Below are 21654 nucleotides of genomic sequence, written 5' to 3'. Positions count from 1 at the left end.
GTATGTATGTATATATGTATGTATGTATGTATGCAAATATACATGTACATCTGCATATACATATATATGAGTGTATATATACATATATGTATGTATACATATGTGTATGTGTATATACATACACACACATATTCTCTAACTACCTTAATACTGGGAAAGATCGCATGAGTTACAAATATCATCTTTCCATGTAGGAATTTAAACAATTCTACTTTAATAAATGCCTTACAGTAACTCTTTTCTATTTAACTTTTCATGCTTCTCTTGGGTCTTGTATCTGAAAGTCAAATTTTCTACTCACCTCTGATCTTTTCATCAAGAATATTTGAAAGATTGAATATCCGTTTTTCCTCTGAAGGACTTACTCAGTTTTGCTGGGTAGATGATTCTTGATTTTAATCCTACCTCCTTTGAGCTACAGAATATCATGTTCCAAGACTTCTATACCCTTAGTATAGAAGTTCTTGAATCTTGTATTATCCCAATTGTGCTTCCACAATATTTGAATTGTTACTATCTGACTGCTTGTAATTCTTTCTCCTTGACATAGGAACTCAGGAATTTGGCTAAAATATTTCTAGGAGTTTTTCTTTTCAGATCTATTTCAGGAGGTGGTTGGTTAATTCTTTCGATATCTATTTTTCCTTCCAGTTCTAGGATATTGGAGTAGTATTCCTTGATAATTTCTTGAAATATGATGTCTAGGCACTTTTTTGATTGTGTCTTTCATGTAGTCTAATAATTTTTAAATTATTTCTCCAGGATCCATTTTCTAGGTCAATAGTTTTTACAACTATATATTTCACATGGTCTTTTATTTTTCCATTCTTTTGGTTTTGCTTTATAATTTCTTGATCTCTCATAGATTTGTTAGCTTACATTTTCTCAATTCTAATTTTGAAGGAATTATTTTTTTTCAATTAGCTTTTGGACCACTTTTTCATTTGGCTAGCTCTTCTATTTAAGGCATTCTTTTCCTCGTTGGCTTTTTGGACCTCTTTTGCTGTTTGAGTTAGTGTATGTTCTACAGTATTTTTTTCTTCACCATTTTTTGTGTCTCCTTTAGCAAGCTGTTGAGTCATTTTTCATGATTTTTGTGAATCACTCGTATTTCTCTTCCCAATTTTTCCCCTACATTGATAACTTGATTTTTTTGAGCTTTTCCATGGACTAAGATGAATTCATACTTTACTTGGAGGCTTTGGATGTAGGGCCTTTGAATTTATTGTCTACTTCTGGTTGTGTGTTTTGATCTTATTTGTCACCAAAGTAAGATTCTATAGTCGGAGATTTTTTTCCCACTGTTTCTTCATTTTTCCAGACAATTACTTGATTTTTTAAATCTTTGTTAAGTTAAGGTCCTGCTTCAAGTGTGGAAGGTGTACTGTTCCAAACTTCACAGCTTTTGCACAGCTTTTTTCAAAGATTCTTATAGGGACCTGGAAATTTTCAGGTCTTCCAAAATGGTATGATCTAAGGAAAGGTGCTTATTCCTCTCCTGGCTGATGTTTTCCTCTGTAAATTGTTGCAAATATTCTTTTCTGCTTGGAACTGTGAGGAAGATTTTCTCTCCAATGCTTCCACAAGCTCTGTTGCACCAGTGCTCCTCCTCACTCCAGGACTGCCACACTGCACTTCAACCCAGATCCAAGAGCAGGCAAAGCAAGAGAATCCTGCTTTAGTGCCAGGAAAGAGATCACTGCAACCCCTGCAATGATCAGCAACTCAATCATCCCACTCTCTGTGGGCTGAGAGCTCCAAATGCAGTTGCCTCTGCCACTGCCACTAACCTGGGGATGGGGTTGGGTCCACAATTTACTCCTCTTTCACCCAGGCACAACAGACCTTTCTTATTGACCTGTGTTTAGTGTTTGTGGGCTGAGAAGTCTGTAAACCACCACAGCTGCCAGTGATTCAGTCCCCTGAGGTCTGCTCCCAGTTTGCTAGAGCCTAGTCCACTATACTGCACTGTTTTCCCAGGACAGTGTAATAGATCTTTCCTATTGAATTTTCATGTTGTCTTGGACTGGAAATTTGGTTCACTCTGTCATTTTTGTGGGTTATGCTCCTCTAGAATTTGTTTAAAGTCATTTTTCAGGTATTTAGAAAGGTTTGGGGGAGAACTTGAGCAAGTCCCTGCATTTGATCCACCATGTTGGCTATGCCCTCCAGGTATTCCTTTCTTTTTAATTTTCTTGGGCTTTATTGATCTTTTCTCTTCTTTTTTTTAGATAAGAGAAGCTTAAGGGAGCCTTATTTCAGCGACCTTTTTGAGACCTTTATAAACTGTTTATGAGATGTGGATGGTTTTTTCTATAATTTTGTGCTCCATATTTCAAGTACAGTTTCCATATTTTTCGTGGTTAATTTCCAGATAATTCTAGAACGTTCAAAAACTAGGACTCAGGTGTTAAGAAATAAGTGTATTTAACATACACTCTTTTAATATTGTGCTAAGCAAAGGGGGTCCACCACCACAAAGGGCAGCTAGGTGGTACAGTGAATAGAGCACCAATGCAGGAGTCAGGAGGACCTGGGTTCAAATCTCATCTCAGACGCTCAACACTCACTAGCTCTGTGACTTTGGGCAAGTCACTGAACCCCAGTTGCCTCATCCTGGGTCATCTCCAGTCATCCTGATGAATATCTGGTCACTGGATTCAGATGACTCTGGAGGAGAAGTGAAGCTGGTGACTTGCACAGCCCTCCCTCACTCAAAAAAAAAAAAAAAACAAAGTCAAGCTCAAGTCATGTCATTACTTCTCTGATGGCATGGTCTTCTTTGGCAACAAAGGAAGAACATACCACCACAATAAGAAATCAGGGAGGAAGAAGAAAAATAACTTGTTTATTTGAAATACAAATACTAGCATAATGAAGTCCAATGTACACTTATAGATTTGTAAATTGTGGGTTCAGGCCAGTATTATTCTGTCATACATACATACACACATACACACACAAATATATATGTAGAGAGATAGAGACAGAGAAAGACAGACACAGAGACATAGACAGAAAGGTAGAGAGAGAGCAAAGACATAGGCAGAAAGAGACAAGGAGAGATAGGAAGAGAGACAGAAAGAGACAGAGATAAAGACAAAGAAACAAGGAGACAGAGACAGAGAGAGAGGGAGAGGATAAGAGACAAAGAGAGAGGCAAATGGGTGGGGGAAGGTATTGGTTACCAGAAAATCATCTTTAGAGAACATCAGAAAACCTATTATTTTAATAATCAAAAAATAATATGCTTGCAGGAGCCCCAATATCAATCTCTCTGGGTCACACAATTAGAATGTAGTTGATGCAGGTTAGTTGCCATAGGCACCTTCACCCAGAGGAATACTGGCAACATAGGGATAGAAATATAGGTGAATGAAGCAACAACTCCAAATGATCTCTCCCAACATCTGTAGTTAGCCTTATTGCTATTACTCACAATTGCTATATTCCCACTTACTAGATTTGTTTGATTTAGAATGGATCCTCTATCTCTCTTTGTCTGTCTTTATCTTTTAGTATAAAACTATACAACTGAGGAGGTAGAGTCAAGATGACAGAATAACAGGAATTCGAATAAAGAGTTCTCCCCAAAAAAGCTTCTCCAGGCAGATATAAAAATATACCAGACCAAATCCTGATAAAGAAAATCTAAGAAAAAGTGAGGATAAGACATTTTTTCTAGTTCATGTCAAGAGAGTGAGAAAGATGGAGAAAACTCCACATAGTAGTCTGGCCAGGAATTTGTAAGGCATGGGAACCTCCAGAAAAGGGAGAGATTATCTGCAACAGATGCTCTATTCAAGTAGATAGGAAAGGTTCTCAAACCCCCTCCATACTCTCTTTCACCAGAGGGTTCTGCAGGGCAATCCCACAGAGAGGACTCCCTCCCTTTGCACTGCACAAGATTCAATGAGATAGGGCCAAATGCAGCCCCTACCAGAGCAGCCAGAGCAAAGCCACAGCCCAGCTGTTGACAAACATTAGCACCTGCTAAGACCCATGAGTCATCACATATTGTCCCCTAGGATCCATTGTGCCACATCTCTACTCATCCACAGCATTGAGTCTCCTCTCCCCTGAGTTGGAGTTTGTCCTTGTCTGGAAAAAAACAATATCTCCTGTCAAATTCTCAGGTTGGAAGTGAGGAACATCTGAAAGCCCCAGGTATAGAGAGGAAGGAACTGAGATATTTATGCAGGATGTGGGATATGAGGAGTCAATTTCCTTCTTGTATTTGTCAAAGCTGTTTTCACGTTATCTCCTCCATTAGACTTTGAGCTCTTGGAAGGCAGGGACTGCTTTCTTGTCTTACTTGGTATCACCAGGGTGCAGTACAGTGTTGGGCACATAGTAGTTGCTTGAAAAATGATTATTGACTTTGTACAAATAAATTATGTACAAGATGAATTGGTCACTTTTGAAAATGGAGAACCAGAATGGTAGATTAAAGGCAAAGACTCACCCAACCTCTCCCAAATACCCCTCCAAACACCTTTAAATAGCACCTCAAAATTAATTCTGTAGCAACAAAATCAAGTCAAGACCTGGGTAAAAGAATATTACAGCCCAGGTTGTCAGGAAAGTCCTCTCACAAGTGAAAGAGGGGAATGCAATCCAGTGTATGCCACACCTATAAGTGAGGCCCTAGGCTCTTGTACAAGACACAAAGTAACAGGCCACACCTGGTACCAACCAGCAGCAGTCCTTGGGGCAACTGGATTTGTGGCAGTGTCTTCCAGAGCTCTCAGCCCACAGATGATAAATGTGTCAGAAAATGGGTGAGAAGGAAACTACAAGGGACATTTTCTTGGCACTGGGGGTAGGACCCTGAAAAATTGTCCATACTCAATTCCAGATCACAGTCTTTGGGCAAAGATGATTACATACACATTAGAGATCCCAGCCACAGGGAAATAGAACTTTAGCCAGAATTCTAGGGCACAAAACTAATTGGGGTGACTTGCAGATCAGAGTACAGGCTAGGAGAGCAGTGATGTTTTAGTGACCTCTTCACCATAGGGGCAGAGACCAACATTAACATAGAGTTAAACATCAAGACAGAAGCTGGAAAATGAGCTTATGAATTATATGAACTTGATGAACTGTAAAAAAGAAGCAGATCCAGAGTGGATTAAAAACCAGAATTCTACAATATGTTCTTTACACAAAGACTTGAAGCAGAGAGTTGAATGAAGAGTAAAGGTAAAAGGCTAGAGCAGAATCTGTTATGTCTCAGCTGAAGTCAAAAAACAAAGTACATGTATCAGTCATGATCTCAGACAAAGCAAAAGCAAAAATAGATCTAATTAAATGAAATAATCAATGAAACTGCATCTTACTAAAAGGGACCATAAACAGTGAAGTCATAGCACTACTAAACACATATACACCAAATGGTACAGCATCCAAATTCTTCAAGGAACAGTTAAATGAGTTACAGAAAAAAAAATAGACAAAACTATACTAATGAGGGACCTCGAGTTTCCCCTCTTAAAATTAGATAAATCTAACCAAAAAATAAACAGGAAAGAAGTTATGGAGTAGAAAGAGGTGTTAGAAAAGTTAGATGTGATATATCTTTGTGTCAACAGTACATGACACAGACAAAAAAAAAAGTAACCATTTATTAAGGTACAAATGCTGAAAACCAGAAATATTAAAAGAATCTTTGTCAAATCATAATGCAATAAAAATTATATTCAGTGAAGGGATGTGGGAACATAGATTGAAAATTAATTTGAAATTAAACAATCTAATCCTAAAGGATGATTGGGTCAAAGAAAAACCATAAAAACAGTAAATAATTCTACTAAAAAGAATGACAATGAGAAAACATACCAAAATTTAAGGAATGCAGACAAAACAGTACTTAAGGAAAATTTTATATCTCTAAAAGCTTATATCAGCAAAAGAGAGAAAGAAGAAATCAATAAAGTGAAGATGCAACAAAAAAAACTAAATAGAAAAAAATTAAAATGCACAGTTAAACACCAAGTTGTAAATCATGGAAATCAAAGGAGAGATGAAAGAAACTTACAATAATAAAAACATGAAACGAATAAAAAAAATCAAGAGCTGGTTTTATCGGGGTAGGAGGGAAATACAATAGATAAAACCACTGGTTAATTTCATTTTTAAAAGTAAAAAGAATACGAGATTACCAATATCAAAAATTAAAAGGTTGAATTCACAATTGATGGAGAGAAAGTTAAAGCAATTATTAGAAGATATTTGCCTAATTATATGACAATAAATCAGGCAATCTAAGTTAAATGGATGAATATTTGCAAAAATATAAATTCCACAGATTAACAAAATACCAAGTAGAATACTTAAATAACCCTATTTAGGAAAAAGAAATTGAACCAGCCACCAATGAAGTCGTTTTTAAAAATCCCCCAGATAAACAAGAAGCCTTTCCATTAAGATTAGGGTGAAACAAGGATATCCATTATCACCACAGTTTTTCAATATGGTACTGGAAACTATAGCTTTAGCAATAAGAGAAGAAAAAGAAATTGAAGGAATTAGAATAGGCAAAGAAAAAACAAAGTTATCACTCTCTGCAGGTGACATGATGATATATTTGGAGAATCCTAAAGAATTAAGTGAGAAAAACTTGAAATAATAAACAACTCTAGCAAAATTTCAGGATATAAAACAAACCCACACAAATCATGAGCATTCTTATATATTACTAATAAAGCCCAAAGCAAAAGATAGAGAAATTCCACTTAAAGTTACTGTAGGTATTATAAGATATTTGAGAGTCTACCTGACAAAACAAACCCAAGAACCATATGAACACAATTACATAATAGTATTTACACAAATAAAGTCAAATCTAAATAATTGGAAAATCAGTAGTTGCTCATGGGTAGGCCAAGCTAATATAAAAATGACAATTCTAGCTAAATGAATTTAATTATTCAGTGCCATACCAGTTAAACTACTAAAAACTTATTTTATAGAGCTAGAGAAATTAAAAAATTCATCTGGAAGAACAAAAGTTTCAGAATATCAAAGGAACTAATGGAAAGAAAGACTAGGGAACATGGCCTAGACATACCAGTCCTTAAAATATATTTTATGGCAGAATCATCAAAACTGCTTGGTACTGACTGAGAAATAGAGTTGTGGATCAGCGGAACAGGTTAGATACATAAATCACAATAGCTAATGACTTTAGTAGTCTACTATTTGATAAGCTCAAAGACCCCAGCTTCTGGAATAAGAGCTCACTATTTAATAATAATTGCTTGAAAAATTGGAAAATACTCTGGCAAAAACTAGGCATGGAGCAATATCTTATACTGCTATACCAAAATGAAGTCCAAATAGGTACATAATTTGCATATAAAAGCTGAAACTATAAGCAAACTGGGAGTGCAAGGAATAGGTTACCTGTCAGATTTATGGAGAACAGAAGAATTTATGACCAAATAAGTGATAGAGAACATTGTGAAATGCAAAATGGATCATTTTGATTACATTAAATTGAAAAATTTTTGCATAAACAAAGCTAATGCAACCAAGATTAGGAGGGAAGCCAAAACTGGAAAAAAAAATTTTACAACTAATGTCTGTGATAAAGGCCTCATTTCTCAAATATATAAAGAACTGAGACAAATTTATAAGAGTAAAAGTCATTACTCAACTGCTAAAGGGTCAAAGGATATGAACAGGCAGTTTTCAGAGGAAGAAATTAAAGCCATGAAAAAAATATCTATGTCACTATTGCCTACAGAAGTGCAAATCAAAAATCTCTTAGTACCACATCACAGCTATCAGATTGGCTAATATGACAAAACAGAAAAATGATGAACACTGAAGAAGATGTGGGAAAATTGGAACGCTAATGCATTATTGGGGGAGTTGTGAACTGATGCAACTATTTTGGAGAGTAATTCGGAACTGTGGCCCAAAACTTCTAAAAATATGTATAGTGGTTGACCCAGCAATACCACTTCTAGGGTTATATCCCACAGACATCCAAAAAAGGACCCACATTTAGAAAAATATTTAGAGCAGTTCTTTTGGTGGTGTGGAAGAATTAGAAATTGAGAGTATGCCCATCAAATTGTGAAAATGACTGAACAAGATTTGGTATATTAATGTCATGGAACACTATTGTGCTATAAGAAATGATGAGCAGGCATACATCAGAAAAACCTGGTAAGACATATATAAACTGATGCTAAATGAGGTGAGCAGAATCAGAAGAAAATTGTACTCAGTTACAGCCCCATTGTGCAGTGACTAACTTTGATAGACTTAGATCTTCTCAGAAATGCAATGATTTCAGACAGCTTCAAAAGGTTCATGATGGAAAATGCTATCCACATTCAAAGAAAGAACTATAGAGTCTGAATCCAGAATGCAGATCAAAGCGTACTATTTGTTCCCTCTCTTTTGTTTGTTTTGTTTCTTATGTTTCTTTTTTCTCATGGTTCAACCCATTGGTTCTCATTCTTCTTTACAACATGACTATAAAATATGTTTAATATGAATGTATATGTAGAACCTATATCAGACTGCATGCCATCTTGGGTGGGGGAAGGGAGAGGAGAAAGGAGGGAGGTGGAGAAAATTTAAAACTCAAAAGCTTGTGGAACTGAATATTGAAAACTAAAAATAAATTGATTAATTTTTTAAAACGCCCCAGGACAAGATGGATTCACAAGTGAATATTACTAAGCAAAAATTAATTCCAGTGCTGTGTAAACTATTTGGGAAAAAATGACAAAATGGAATGCTATCAAATGTCTATTATGATACAAATATGGTGCAGATACATAAACCAGGAAGACGGAACACAGAGAAAAAAAACTGTAGTGCAATATCCCAAGTGAATATTGATGAAAAATTTAAATCTGATATGAGCAAAGAGATTATAACAATATATCATAAAGATATTTATACACTATGAGCATGTGGGATTTATATCAGGAATTCAGGAGTGGTTTAATATTGGGGAAAACTTCAGTATAATTGACTATATAAATATAAATAAATAAATATAAACAGCAAAAGAAATAAAAATCACATGATTATCTCAATAGATACAGAAAAAGGCTTTAACAACTGTGGAGAGAGGAGAACATGGGCCAGGGCAGTACAAGATCAGAAGCCAACCAGCCTCTACATTTCATAAGGCTAATCTTCTATTAATAATTTTTATATGTGATGGTTTGGAAATGCAATTAATGTAATATAAAACTTACTGTTGGTGTTGTTCTTGTGCTTCTAAATTGTAGTAAACCTCTCTAATATTGTAAAAAATGTAGTGACCACTGTGAGCCAGAAATAGTATTAGACAAAGCACTTTTTAATCTGAATTTTGTTGAAACTAAAAGATGTTGAAAAAATTATATAAAATCAGTTATGTTACTTTATCAGCCTTACTAACCCTGTCTTATAATGTTTTATAACTGTCATTTAAAAAACCAGGTGTTTTCAACTTTCCCATAGTTAAAAAGAGGTTACAGCTAAAACAATTTGTCTATCATTTATCAAAGCTGTAAGACTGTTGACTAAGTCATTTGGGGTTACAGTTTTAATGTTATAACAAAAAATTGTTAATTGATTACTGGGTATGGAAAGGAGAGAATTGGGTGAAAACTTTATTTAGATTGGTCCTGCTCATTCAGAATAGTTCTCCTGTATGCTGGTAGGCAGAGGCACTAGCATCAGCCCCCTCCCTGTGGTCTATGCCAATTGCTCTTATTTTCTAAAATTGCCAAGGCCCCTGGAAACCATCCACATGGGCAAGATCATCAGCCATAGGAAAGGAACTTGTTTGGGTTATGTGGTTTCTAAAGGTCTAATATGACTTGCTCAGAAGTTGTAATAGATAGAAAGAATCTTTAACATCAGAACAAGTTTTAAATTCAAGAAGGAAAATTTTAAATGGAATCCCTTATGTGTGTGAGTCCTGGTAAATCTTTATTGCTAATTGCAACTCCATGAGAGTGAAAATAACTGTATCTGACTCTAAGCTATGATTAGTGAAACTTGCTGTATAAGGTAAAAGGAATTTGGGACCATAACTAACTTTGTTTTGAGTTTGAATTTGGGTGTAGTTGTTTGCATTAAATCAGTTTCTGAGAGAAATGCCACTAGCTACTCAGAGGGAAAATGATCCTGTACTGGTAACAGGTTGAAAGTTGTATCTGGAAAGCAAAGGCCAAGGAGACAATTCTAACCTCAATCTAGCATGGGATCCTCCTTGCTCAGTTTCCCCATTGTGTTCCTTTAAAAGGAAATATTTCTCACTTGACTATTCCTGCATGTTACTACATGATGGAAGAATTTCACTCTTATCTGAATTCAAACAGAGTCAGGGATGTTTTAACTTGTCCTATTTGGCATGTCACATGTCCCTGTCTTTTTATTGTATAGCAAATTTCTATGATCAGAGCAAGTATTCAGTAAACATGTGAGCCCTTTTGTGTAATCTTCCAGGGAAATCTAAAGTTATTTTTTATCTAGAATTACAACAGGTGCAGAAATTTATCCCCTTAAGATATTCTCATTGTTTAAAAGAATTTTCAAAAGCAGTAGTATTTTCCTGTGATCAGTCTCTTACTGTAATCAATGTGACATTCTATTCCAACACTTTTTTGACTAAAGTATTTTGTGATATTTAGGAATTCTGCAATAACCAAGAATTTAGTTTGTTCTAATACTTTCAGAATGTATGTTACTTTAATGATATTTTTATACCAACTAAATTTTAATAAATTTTAATTTTAAAGGTTTACTTTGCTTTAGGGTGAAAAGAGAACTATCAGTTTTAAAGTTTTCAACTAATTTTTTATGAAAGTTGTGACTCTCTTAGCATCAGGATAAATTTTAAACTGTTTTAAAAGGAAATATTTTTAGAAGAAATGTTTTTATAAAATCTCTCTTCTAAGTGCTACTAAATTTTCATTTGTAAGATAATGCATTGATAAATTAATGTAATAATCTATAAAGCAGAAGAGATCTTACTGTTTTGATTTGAATTTGTAGCCTAAACAAGAGATAAAATTAGTATTTGAACTTATCATATGTAAAAAACAAAACTTAATTTCTGAAATTTCTCATCCAGAGTGAATACAATCAGAGAAGGATGAACAAGTCTGTGAAACAAGGATGTATATCCATTCAGTTTCAAGGTCCAAATCAGAAGCCTCTTTTGTTTAAGGCAATACAGTTAAGCTGGTGAAGAGTAATACCTTGTGAGCTATCTTGTCTATGGTAGAAATATAAAGGGAAGTAAAGGAGTCTGAGTAATGAGTTCAAAAGATTTGAAAAAATAAATAAAAGCTTGATCAAAAATATAGAAAGTAGAAAAGAAGTTTTGGGACACGTGGGGATCGCCCAAGTCCCTCTTTTCCCTGGATAGTTACTAAGTATGTTGAAAGGGTGAAGGATGCTTGACAGTATTCTAATACTCAATACACTATTCTAATACTCAATACACTTCTAGTAATTTTCTTTCTACTGCTTTTTGGTCCTTGTTTATTTAATCTCTTTTCCAGATTTATGTCTTCTTGGTTCAGGACCCTGAACTTGCAGATGACAGCTCAGACTAGGTACCAACCACTATCCAAGAACATGACCCATCACCCTCTGGACCTGAAATCAGCCAAGTTCCCAACTCTGACTACAGACCCAACTCCTTGATTGGCAGGACCCTGTAATACAGGGTCAGGTCTATGTCTTCTCTCAGCATGAAGCAGTTTCAGAAACTGAGACCTTGATCCCTTACTCCAAAAGATTTGGGGTCTCATCTGTTTAAAGGGGGATTGATGGGGTGCTTGAGTGAAGGTGCTTTGACCCCAATTCTAATATTACATCTCTCTTTGAAAATCACATTTCTCCTAGGCACTAACCCTGGCAGTTTCTCCCCAACCCAAGGACACAACCTGCCCCAGCAACTGTTACCTCCCTTCCTGCTACAGTAGCCAGCTGCACCTATAGAATTTATTAGTCTGTATCAGCTGTGTACTGACTGAACTGGCTGTGCACTGGATCATAAAGACATTTACTACTCACTGACCAATCATGTGTATCCTAGACTTATACATATGCTCCCTTACATTCATCTTGTCTAACAAAACATTAATTAATTATTCAGTCCTAACCACTAGCTGAATTGGTGACCTTTCAGGCCTAAAATCACACCTCCATGTAGCCTCACCCCAGGCTATTTCCCAATGAACTCTGGGTAAAATACCTGTGCAGTAGATGCCAAAAGTACATGTTCTTTTAAGAACTAACTACTCCTTAACCACTCTCTAATTCCACCCTGAATCACTCACTTAGCATAACTGGTGCAGACTTTACTGTGGAATATCCCATATAAAATTTACCTGTACTGCTCTAAAGTTGCAGGTTCCCTAAGAACTCTTGCCTGTTGAAAAGCGTTACAAATCTTTACCTTGACCTCAACAGCTCTTAAGCATGTAATTTCTTTGCCACACAGGGAACTCCAGTCTTAGAGTTCCTGTTACCTCCCCCTTCCAGCCCTCATCATCTCTTGTCCCAATAAAGTAGGTTACACAATATGTGGGAAATATAAATTCTGGATTACCCTACCCTTTAACATTTTTTCAAACGTAGAACAGGGAAGAAGAACAGCAATCCTGGAGTCCACCCCCACTAAGGGATGCTTAACAATAAAAATTCATTACATATATTTCTTGTTTTATGCTTGCAAAGTGCTTCAAATATATTATTTCATAAGTCCTTAATTTAATTATGTCTTTTCATTTAATCTTATTAATCTGTTTTATCAATGACAAAATCAAAGAGGGAAAGTAACTTGTGCTGTTTCTGTCTCTTTGTCTCTATTTTTTATGTGAAGTTTGGATTCAAACAAAGGGCCCCACATGAGGACCAAGAATGTGGCCTCAAGGCATCAGTTTCCCTACCCCTACAATATCTCTTTCTAAAAGTTAATCAAGTCTGGATAACTAATTGATAACAGTTATTAACTATAGGGAAGTGCAAGCACACTGGAAGGAGTAGTGAGATATACTATTAGATAATTAGGTAACTTGTTATGTGCCTACTAACCCGACCCTCCCACCAGGCATCAGAGGACCCTGAAATCTTCAGAGGACAAGTAAGCATCTGTCCTTTGAGACCTGCCAGTGTGAGTACAATGTGCCCCAGAGCACGCGCTACAAGCGAAAATGTATAATTTTGTTTACTATAATTTATGCAAACCCAGAGACCATAGTAAAATAGCCATACCACCACTCATTTAAACAAAACCTTATAGTTACACGAGTAGTTGTTTGTCCTTAGTTTCAAAGACGACCAATGACATCCTGGGGCAATGTGTTGACTTGTGTGTAAATTGTATTTCAATAACAAAGACACCAAAGGTATCCACTGCACACTGGGCCATTTGTCCCGACTTTTGTCTTGCCATGGGCTTTGGAGGACTCTGGAAAAAAAGAGTGAGGCTGATGACCTTATGCAAGTCTACATCACTTCAATCCAGTCCAATTTTCCCTCCTCTAGTCTTCTCCCTGATGGGTTTGTAAGAAAAGCTTGCACAGGGGCAGGGACAAAGGAATCACTAGAGACAAAGTCAAGGCTGACAGAGAGGAGGGGGAGCAGGTAAAGAAGAAGAAGAATATATGAAAGAGTGGTGTAGCCCATTGGGAGGGTAGGGGCCAGATAGAAGGAGGAACAAGGTCTCTCCTCAATAATAACTATTCTGAACAACTAATAGATATACATAATGCATACACTAGCATACCCCAACCCCGAAGAAGGTCCTGTTTGACTACCTGCAGATGCAAGGTTCTAATCCCTTGCATACATTGTAATGAGTATTCTTCTGTATCATTGACAGAGCAGGAATTGCATCTATGAGCAAAGAACAGGTGTTTTAGATGGGCTTATTGAAAGAATAATATGGATGGATGGAACATATCTCACAAAGCAATTAACAAAGTATAATGTGGAAATTGAGGTAGAAGGAATAGGACAAGGGTTGGAAGGGGAAGGGAACAGGAGGAATTACGGGATGAGTTAACTTCATAGAAATATTTTTCAGTTTCAGTTATTACCAGTGAGACATTTAAAAAATTCAAGAGACAGGGGGAGGAGCCAAGATGGCGGAGTAGAAAGATTCACATACGCTAGCTCCAAACTCACAGGCCATAAATTACCTGTAAAAAAGAACTCCCAACAAATTCTGGAGCAGCAGAAGCCACAGAACAACGGAGTGGAGGAGATTTCTGTTTCAGAGAGCCCTGAAAAACTGAGCAGATCCAAGCAGGCTTCAGGGACAGAATCTCCAGTGGCCACACAGGTCCCTCCACCTACAGGCACCAAAGATCAGTAAGAGAGTCTTTTCAGCTGGCCAGGAAGGGAGCGGGGTGTCTCCATAACTCAGGACCCCTTGGGAGGCAGCAGCTGAGGCAGCAGCAGACAGGGGCTCCCGAAGCAGGCAGGAGCTTGGATCCATTGTTGAAGGTCTCTGCATAAACCCCCTGAGGGAACTGAGCCCCATGTGGCAGCCCTGCCCCCACCTGAGCACCCGAACTTAATCTCACACTGAATAGCAGCCCCGCCCCTGCCCAAAACGCTGAGGATGGGAATTAGCATTTGAATCTCAGACCCCAAGCCCTGGCTGGGAGGATCTCAAGGCAAAGTGGGTGTGAAGAGAATACTCAGAATTCAAGTCACTGGCTGGGAAAATGCCCAGAAAAGGGAAAAAAAATAAGACTATAGAAGGTTACTTTCTTGGTGAACAGATATTTCCTCCCTTCCTTTCTGATGAGGAAGAACAATGCTTACCATCAGGGAAAGACATAGAAATCAAGGCTTCTGTATCCCAGCCCACTCAATGGGCTCAGGCCATGGAAGAGCTCAAAAAGGATTTTGAAAATCAAGTTAGAGAGGTGGAGGAAAAACTGGGAAGAGAAATGAGAGATGCAAGTAAAGCATGAAAAGCAGGTCAACACCTTGCTAAAGGAGACCCAAAACAATGCTGAAGAAAATAACACCTTGAAAAATAGGCTAACTCATTTGGCAAAAGAGGTTCAAAAAGCCAAGGAGGAGAAGAATGCTTTTAAAAGCAGAATTAGCCAAATGGAAAAGGAGTTTCAAAAGCTCACTGAAGAAAATAGGTCTTTCAAAATTAGAATGGAACAGATGGAGGCTAATGACTTTATGAGAAACCAAGAAATCACAAAACAAAACCAAAAGAATGAAAAAATGGAAGATAATGTGAAATATCTCATTGGAAAAACAACTGACCTGGAAAATTGATCCAGGAGAGACAATTTAAAAATTATGGGCCTACTTGAGAGCCATGATCAAAAAAAAGAGCCTAGACATCATCTTTCATGAAATTATCAAGGAAAACTGCCCTGAGATTCTAGAACCAGAGGGCAAAATTAGTATTCAAGGAATCCACAGATCACCACCTGAAAGAGATCCAAAAACAGAAACTCCTAGGAACATTGTGGCCAAATTCCAGAGTTCCCAGGTCAAGGAGAAAATATTGCAAGCAGCTAGAAAGAAACAATTCAAGTATTGTGGAAATACAATCAGGATAACACAAGATATAGCAGCCTCTACATTAAGGGATAGAAGGGCATGGAATAGGATATTCCAGAAGTCAAAGGAACTAGGACTAAAACCAAGAATCACCTACGCAGCAAAACTGAGTATAATACTTCAGGGGGAAAAATGGTCTTTCAATGAAATAGAGGACTTTCAAGCATTCTTGATGAAAAGATCAGAGCTGAAAAGAAAATTTGACTTTCAAATACAAGAATGAAGAGAACCATGAAAAGGTAAATAGCAAAGAGAAGTCATAAGGGACTTACTAAAGTTGAACTGTTTACATTCCTACATGGAAAGACAATATTTGTAACTCTTGAAACTTTTCAGGATCTGGGTAGTGGGTGGGATTACACACACACACACACACACACACACACACACACACACACACACACACACATGCACACACACAGAGAGACAGAGTGAATTGAAGAGGATGGGATCATATCTTAAAAAAATGAAATTAAGCAGAGAGAGAAATATATTGGGAGGAGAAAGGGAGAAATGGAATGGGGTAAATTATCTCTCATAAAAGAGGCAAACAAAAGACTTTTTAGTGGAGGGAAAAAGAGGGGAGGTGAGAGAAAAACATGAAATTTACTCTCATTACATTCCACTAAAGGAAGGAATAAAATGCACACTCATTTTGGTATGAAAACCTATCTTACAATACAGGAACGTGGGGGATAAGGGGATAAGCAGGGTGGGGGGGATGAGGGAAAGGAGGGCTTTGGGAAGAGGGAGCAATTTGAGGTCATCACTCATGGGGAGGGACAGGATCAAAAGAGAAAAGAGAAGCAATGGGGGGCAGGATAGGATGGAGGGAAATTTAGTTAGTCTTATACAACATGATTATTATGGAAGTCATTTGCAAAACTGCACAGCTATGGCCTATATTGAATTGCTTGCCTTCCAAAGGGAAGAGGTGGAGAGGGAGGGATGAAGAGAAGTTGGAACTCAAAGTTTTAGGAACAACTGTCGAGTACTGTTCTTGCTACTAGGAAATAAGAAATACCGGTAAAGGGGTATAGAAAGTTATTTGGATCTACAGGACAAAAGAGAAGATGGGGACAAGGGCAGAGAGGGATGATAGAAGAGAGGGCACACTGGTGATAGGGGCAATTAGAATGCTCGGTATTTTGGGGTGGGGGGGGAGAAATGGGGAGAAAATTTGGAACCCAAAATTTTGTGAAAATGAATGTTAAAAGTTAAATAAATTAATTTAAAAAAGAAGAAGAAAAAATTCAAGAGACAAAGTCACTGGGTTCTTAATCGTTTTAATAATAATGTTAGCAAATTATCAAGAAAAGAGGTCAGTGACATTCTAAATTCCAAGACTGTTTATTGACTCCACTCAATGCTTAGATGTACTTGGAAGAGAGGATGGCCCTGAGGTGACTACTCTAATGAAGGATGGAAGATATGGCTTGGTTCGTGTAATTTACTTTGAAATCACCCCCAGGCTTGGGCAATTTAATGAAAGAATGTATTCCCAATAAAACCTAAGCAGAACATAATGAACAGAAAATCAACTAGTTAAGATAATTTAGGTGGGGTAAATTTTTGGCAGAGGTAAATAATGTCCTTCAGAAGACTGGGCTTCAAAGAAGGAAGTAGGAGGCAGGAAAAACCAGGATCTCTCTCATAGTTGGTTATTAACAATCATTTCTCTCACCAGCTAGGTGAGGGGTATAATGTTGAAGCAAAACCCTGACTTATGATGTGAATTGGGCCATGGATTACTCCCTGAATCAAGGGAGGCTCTTATAGGAGATAGTAGAAGAGATGGAAAAGAATTGGAATCTTGTATTCAGACTTCTGTCTAGCTGAGAGTGAACATAAGATCTCCATTTCTACAGGAGTAGAGGACTACACTAGCCTATATAGTCTGGTAATTCAACAGTGACATTGTTTCTTGGAAGAGGTGTGTTTTCTGTACTCCAGACAATATGTCTGCACTCTTTATGAAGCATCTTTGCTTACACAGACATTTTCTGAGCAGTTGAGAAGGCTGATCATTCTATTTGATGAAGGGAAGAAAGACAAATGAATTCATGCTGTAGGTTAAGGAATGAAAGAAAAGGTAGAAAACAGGACGTTAGAGCAAAAGATATAGGTAAAGGAAAGTTTAGTGATGAGGACATAGGAAAAGGATAAAAGAGGGAAATTTCAGAATTCAGGGTCCTAACGAAGTACTTTCGGTAAAGGTAAATATCTCACTCTGGTGGGTATGTTCAGGATAGTGGAGAGGTGTTCACCACATGTGAAGAGGAAACCCTCAACATTGTCCTCTCAGGATAGAGTGTTTGAGGGCAGGTGAGTTCTTAAACTATTTCAGGTATCACAGGAAACAGATTCTACTCCATTTCAATTCAATAAACAGTTATTAAGAGACTTTTTGCAGCTGACAGTCTTAAAGTGACATCTGAGGGACACCAATCTCAGCTTCATCATATCCCAAGTCCTCAGAGGACATTGGTGGGGCATCTTCTCCCATCCTGGAGTCAGGGGATCCCCCAAAGAACTCAGGAGACACACCTAGAAACAGAAAATTGGAACTGAATTTGGACTTATGTCTGAAGAAAAGCAAGAAACCTTCAGTAGTGTCACAGGAGGGTGAAAAGAATGCCACCTTCAAGACTTGGGTGAAGAGACTTTTCTCAGCCTTGATACACCATTGATAGAAAAGGGAGCAGGAGTGGCCAGGACTGAGACAGGGCTAAGGAAAGGCTTCTCTTTACATTGAGGATGTGTTGGGGTCAAAGGGAATGTCAGTTGTAGAACCCCAGGGCCTTATCATTTTGTTGTTTAGTCACATTACTGTGGGTACAATTTTCCCAGGTATATTTCTGAAAGATGTCAATATGGAGAATTTTCAAAAACATAATGTTTTTCTCATATGTATATGTATGTATATATATATACATGTTGATATATACATATATACACATATATAGAGAAACATATACCTATACATTTGAATGTATGTAATCACATATGTATTGCACATATGTGTATGCATACATTTTAATAGACAAGCATATCTGTATATAGACGTGTACGTTTGCACATGTGTATGGAAAGGTAGTGCCACCACTTCATCTTTCAAAATAAGTTCACCCATAGATGGAAATCTCACTTGTCAAATCAATAATTCTGTGGGAACCACTCACCTGTGTTTGATTCCCTGTGATCATCCCACTCATCTGTAGATGCCAGAGCATCCCCCTCATTCATTTGTGGGACAGGGAGAATTTCAGGCCCAAAAAATTCTTCAGCATCATCATACCCATCACCTGGGGAATCATCAGGCCAATTTGAGATATCTGAGGAAGAGATGACAGTTTTGTTTTCAACTCAATTTTTCTGTAAGTGTGGGGGTGTCCTTGTGCACTTGAAAATAAATGTGTAATTTTATTTTATTTAACATAGAAGGGAATGTCTGGAGGCATTCAAAGCTGAATTCAGCCGAAGAAGAAGACTATTTAGGGTTAGAGTGAGAGACCTGAACTTGCACTATGAATCACCCCCATATAGGATAATGAATTCAGTCCCCTTGTGTTATTTTTCTCTTCATTTCTTTTAGCATCAAAATTCTCCTCATTTAATTTCTATTACCTCACTGCTTATCACTGTTCCCACTTTCAGGGAGGAAATCATTTAGCCCAGAACCTTCAACCCTGTCATAATTCAATTCACATTGCTCTCTTAATAATGACCTTAAGACTGGATACATCAGAAAGAATAAGCTGATTCCCTGAATTATCTTCCAGATTCTGATGCCTCTGACAGTTATTCTGACCCTTAAAAGAAGCGCTATGCCCATTTCAGGGTCCAAGTCACCCATCAAATTGAAGCTGACTCCCTTCCTCCCTTTGTCTGAATCATTTCCCTTGTTTCAGTTCAAAGTTCTATATCCCAAACATGTTTGGAGCCAAATACTGTCGAGCTGCCTTTGAGAGTTGTATTTTAGCTGATGCCTCACAGGTCAGAAAATGCCTTGGGAAGCATCAATCCTTCCCTTTAAGGCATGCCCTCTCCTGTTACTTGGCTTTTCCTTTCATTTTTCCCTGTATAATATGGAAGACTGTTTCTCACATTACCAACACTAGACTCTGAGGAGAAGAACATGGCAGAAGTAAACAGGAAAAGGAAGCTCATTTTCCCCCTTCATCCCTCAGGTTGGGTCAATTGACAGATTTCGGGACAATGTGCCAATGTATTCTGACACCAAGGGAGCTGCGTTTAAACAGGGGGCATTGACAGTCTTTGATGACAAAGATGAAGTCATTCTGAAAGGATTAATCAAAGGGTTCTAGATGATACTAAGGTATCTCTCAAATGTGACAAATTTTTATGATGCCTTCCTAGAAGGTTCCATATTTGGCTGGTGAAGAACTTGATTGACAAGGCATTAATAATGTAAAACAACTTATGTTATAAAAATTGAAGCATATCATCAGTGATGTTGTTCTAACAAAAGGTTGCTGATCTTCATGCAGAATAGGGGAGAAATGTGGAGAAATGAAAGTTTGGTAGTGAGTGAGGGTCCTAGGGCTGTCCAGGGGGAGATGGAGATGGTAGCTCTGTTCATAAGGATCAATACAATTCATGTGGTTTGGGAAATTCCTAAGGGTGTGGAAGGAGATTTCATAAACAGCTTCATATTATTAACTTTTAGGGAAATTCAACAAATCGTACTTCAATTCTGTTCTTACCAAGAAACTCCAAGATTTAGGGAGAATGGTATAATGGTTTTAATTAATAGTAATATTAACGAGTTGGTTATCCTCTTAGAGAAATGAAATCATTACATCTTTCAACTTGAAAAAATAAAGACCTAATCTGAACTTGTAGCCACTATAATCAAGGGAACCCAGATTGACAAAAGGACATCAGAACAAAACAAACACAAAGCTCTGGGTATTTTCCCCCTAGAGATGAAGCTCAGAACTAAGAATGGGCTGGTGGACCTGCCTGCCCTTGTAGAAAATAGGAAATGAAAACAAAAATGTTATGGGGTGGAGGAGAGCCAGAGCAGGCAGTTATAGGCAGAGATTTAAGAAGATGCCTAGACCACAGATTCTAATACTGACCAAAGCATATAATTCATGTCCAGAGTGTCCAAGGGAGGAGGTTGGGCAGAAGATACACATACCTGGGCTGTCAAGAAGCTCCTTTTTGTCTCCTGTCAGGTAGTAATCAATCTCTTGGTAGACAGCTTCATGAGGAGAATACTGATATCTGGACAAAGCTGGGACAAACGGCAATGGATCAGAAACTTGGCCTGAGACTATCACCTGACATATATTTGTCTTAGGGGCCCTCCTCAATATACTTTCTGTTCACACTCAGGCCTCTCCCAAGTTCTAATATGGATGCCTGCTCTGCCCAGCCCCACACTGTATGACCTTGACTGGAATCTCATACCTAACACAAGTTCTGTGCTCACAGTTTAGTCTCTCCTGGGCCAATGAGAGTCACAGCTATTTGGGGCTGGAAAAGCAGAGCAAAATATGTGGGTCACATCCAGTGCTAAGATCCTTTATTTGCCCTTGCCCAAAACCCCTAACCCTATCATTGTCTCCCTTCATTCACCCACACCCTTGCCTATGTTATTCAGCGCCCCCAGGTTGCTCACCTTGTTGCTGGATTCTCCCTCTGTGCATCTGAATCCCTAGCAGGATGAAGACCAGGAATAGAAGGGCCCCTAAAATGAGGCAGACAATCCCAAGAAGAGAGGAGATGCCAGCGTTCAATGAGGCTTTAGCTTCTTTGGAGAAGAAAAATCATAAAGCTCTAGATTATGGAAGAAGTTGTGAAAGCCCCCAGGACAAGTCAGTGAGGTGAATATGGAGACAGGAGGGAAATCTGAGGCTCAACTTCAACCTGAAGATCCCCCAACTGGGGAACACTCAGCCCTGATTACCATATACAGGGGCCTGGGATAGGCCTGGATGCCTAGAAAAGGACAGTGAAGGAAGCATTTTTCCTTATGGGGACTGAGCTCCAGGTCTCCAAACTGAAAATTGGCAGGAGGTGATATATTCTTGAAGAACATTCTATGGACTC

At 37.9% G+C, this 21654-nt stretch overlaps 1 protein-coding gene across 2 annotated transcripts; it reads right to left on the bottom strand.

The window, feature by feature from the left end:
• Nucleotides 1-16843: 16843 nt before the first annotated feature.
• On the bottom strand, nucleotides 16844-21568 carry LOC140525885 (antigen WC1.1-like). 2 transcript variants are annotated; one of them, XR_011974143.1, is made up of 4 exons: nucleotides 21013-21080; nucleotides 20741-20836; nucleotides 18756-18908; nucleotides 16844-18120 (listed from the first exon to the last, which is right to left on the bottom strand). XR_011974143.1 is itself a non-coding variant. In XM_072641654.1 (4 exons), the coding sequence occupies exons 1-4, from the start codon at nucleotides 21249-21251 to the stop codon at nucleotides 17996-17998; spliced, it is 402 nt and encodes a 133-aa protein (XP_072497755.1). In that variant the 5' UTR covers nucleotides 21252-21568; the 3' UTR covers nucleotides 16844-17995. The 2 variants fall into 2 exon arrangements, 1 of the variants encoding a protein (XP_072497755.1); XM_072641654.1 differs by lacking the exon at nucleotides 21013-21080 and adding an exon at nucleotides 21224-21568.
• Between the last annotated feature and the right edge of the window lie 86 nt (nucleotides 21569-21654).

This window comes from Notamacropus eugenii, chromosome 2 (genome assembly GCF_028372415.1).
Source record: "Notamacropus eugenii isolate mMacEug1 chromosome 2, mMacEug1.pri_v2, whole genome shotgun sequence".
In the NCBI taxonomy this organism is placed as follows: Eukaryota; Metazoa; Chordata; class Mammalia; order Diprotodontia; family Macropodidae; genus Notamacropus; species Notamacropus eugenii.
The sequence above is the reverse complement of the archived record's forward strand: the minus strand, read 5'-3'. Positions and strand labels throughout refer to the sequence as shown.

What these genes read in the sequence shown, in the direction of transcription:
- LOC140525885 (XM_072641654.1), bottom strand. Translation starts at nt 21,251, where the DNA reads ATGCACAGAGGGAGAATCCAGCAACAAG. An exon ending in AGGGAGAATCCAGCAACAAG is followed by an intron (nt 20,837 to 21,223) that starts GTGAGCAACCTG and finishes CGTTTGTCCCAG; the next exon opens with CTTTGTCCAGATATCAGTAT. An exon ending in TCACAGGGAATCAAACACAG is followed by an intron (nt 18,121 to 18,755) that starts GTGAGTGGTTCC and finishes TTCTGTTTCTAG; the next exon opens with GTGTGTCTCCTGAGTTCTTT.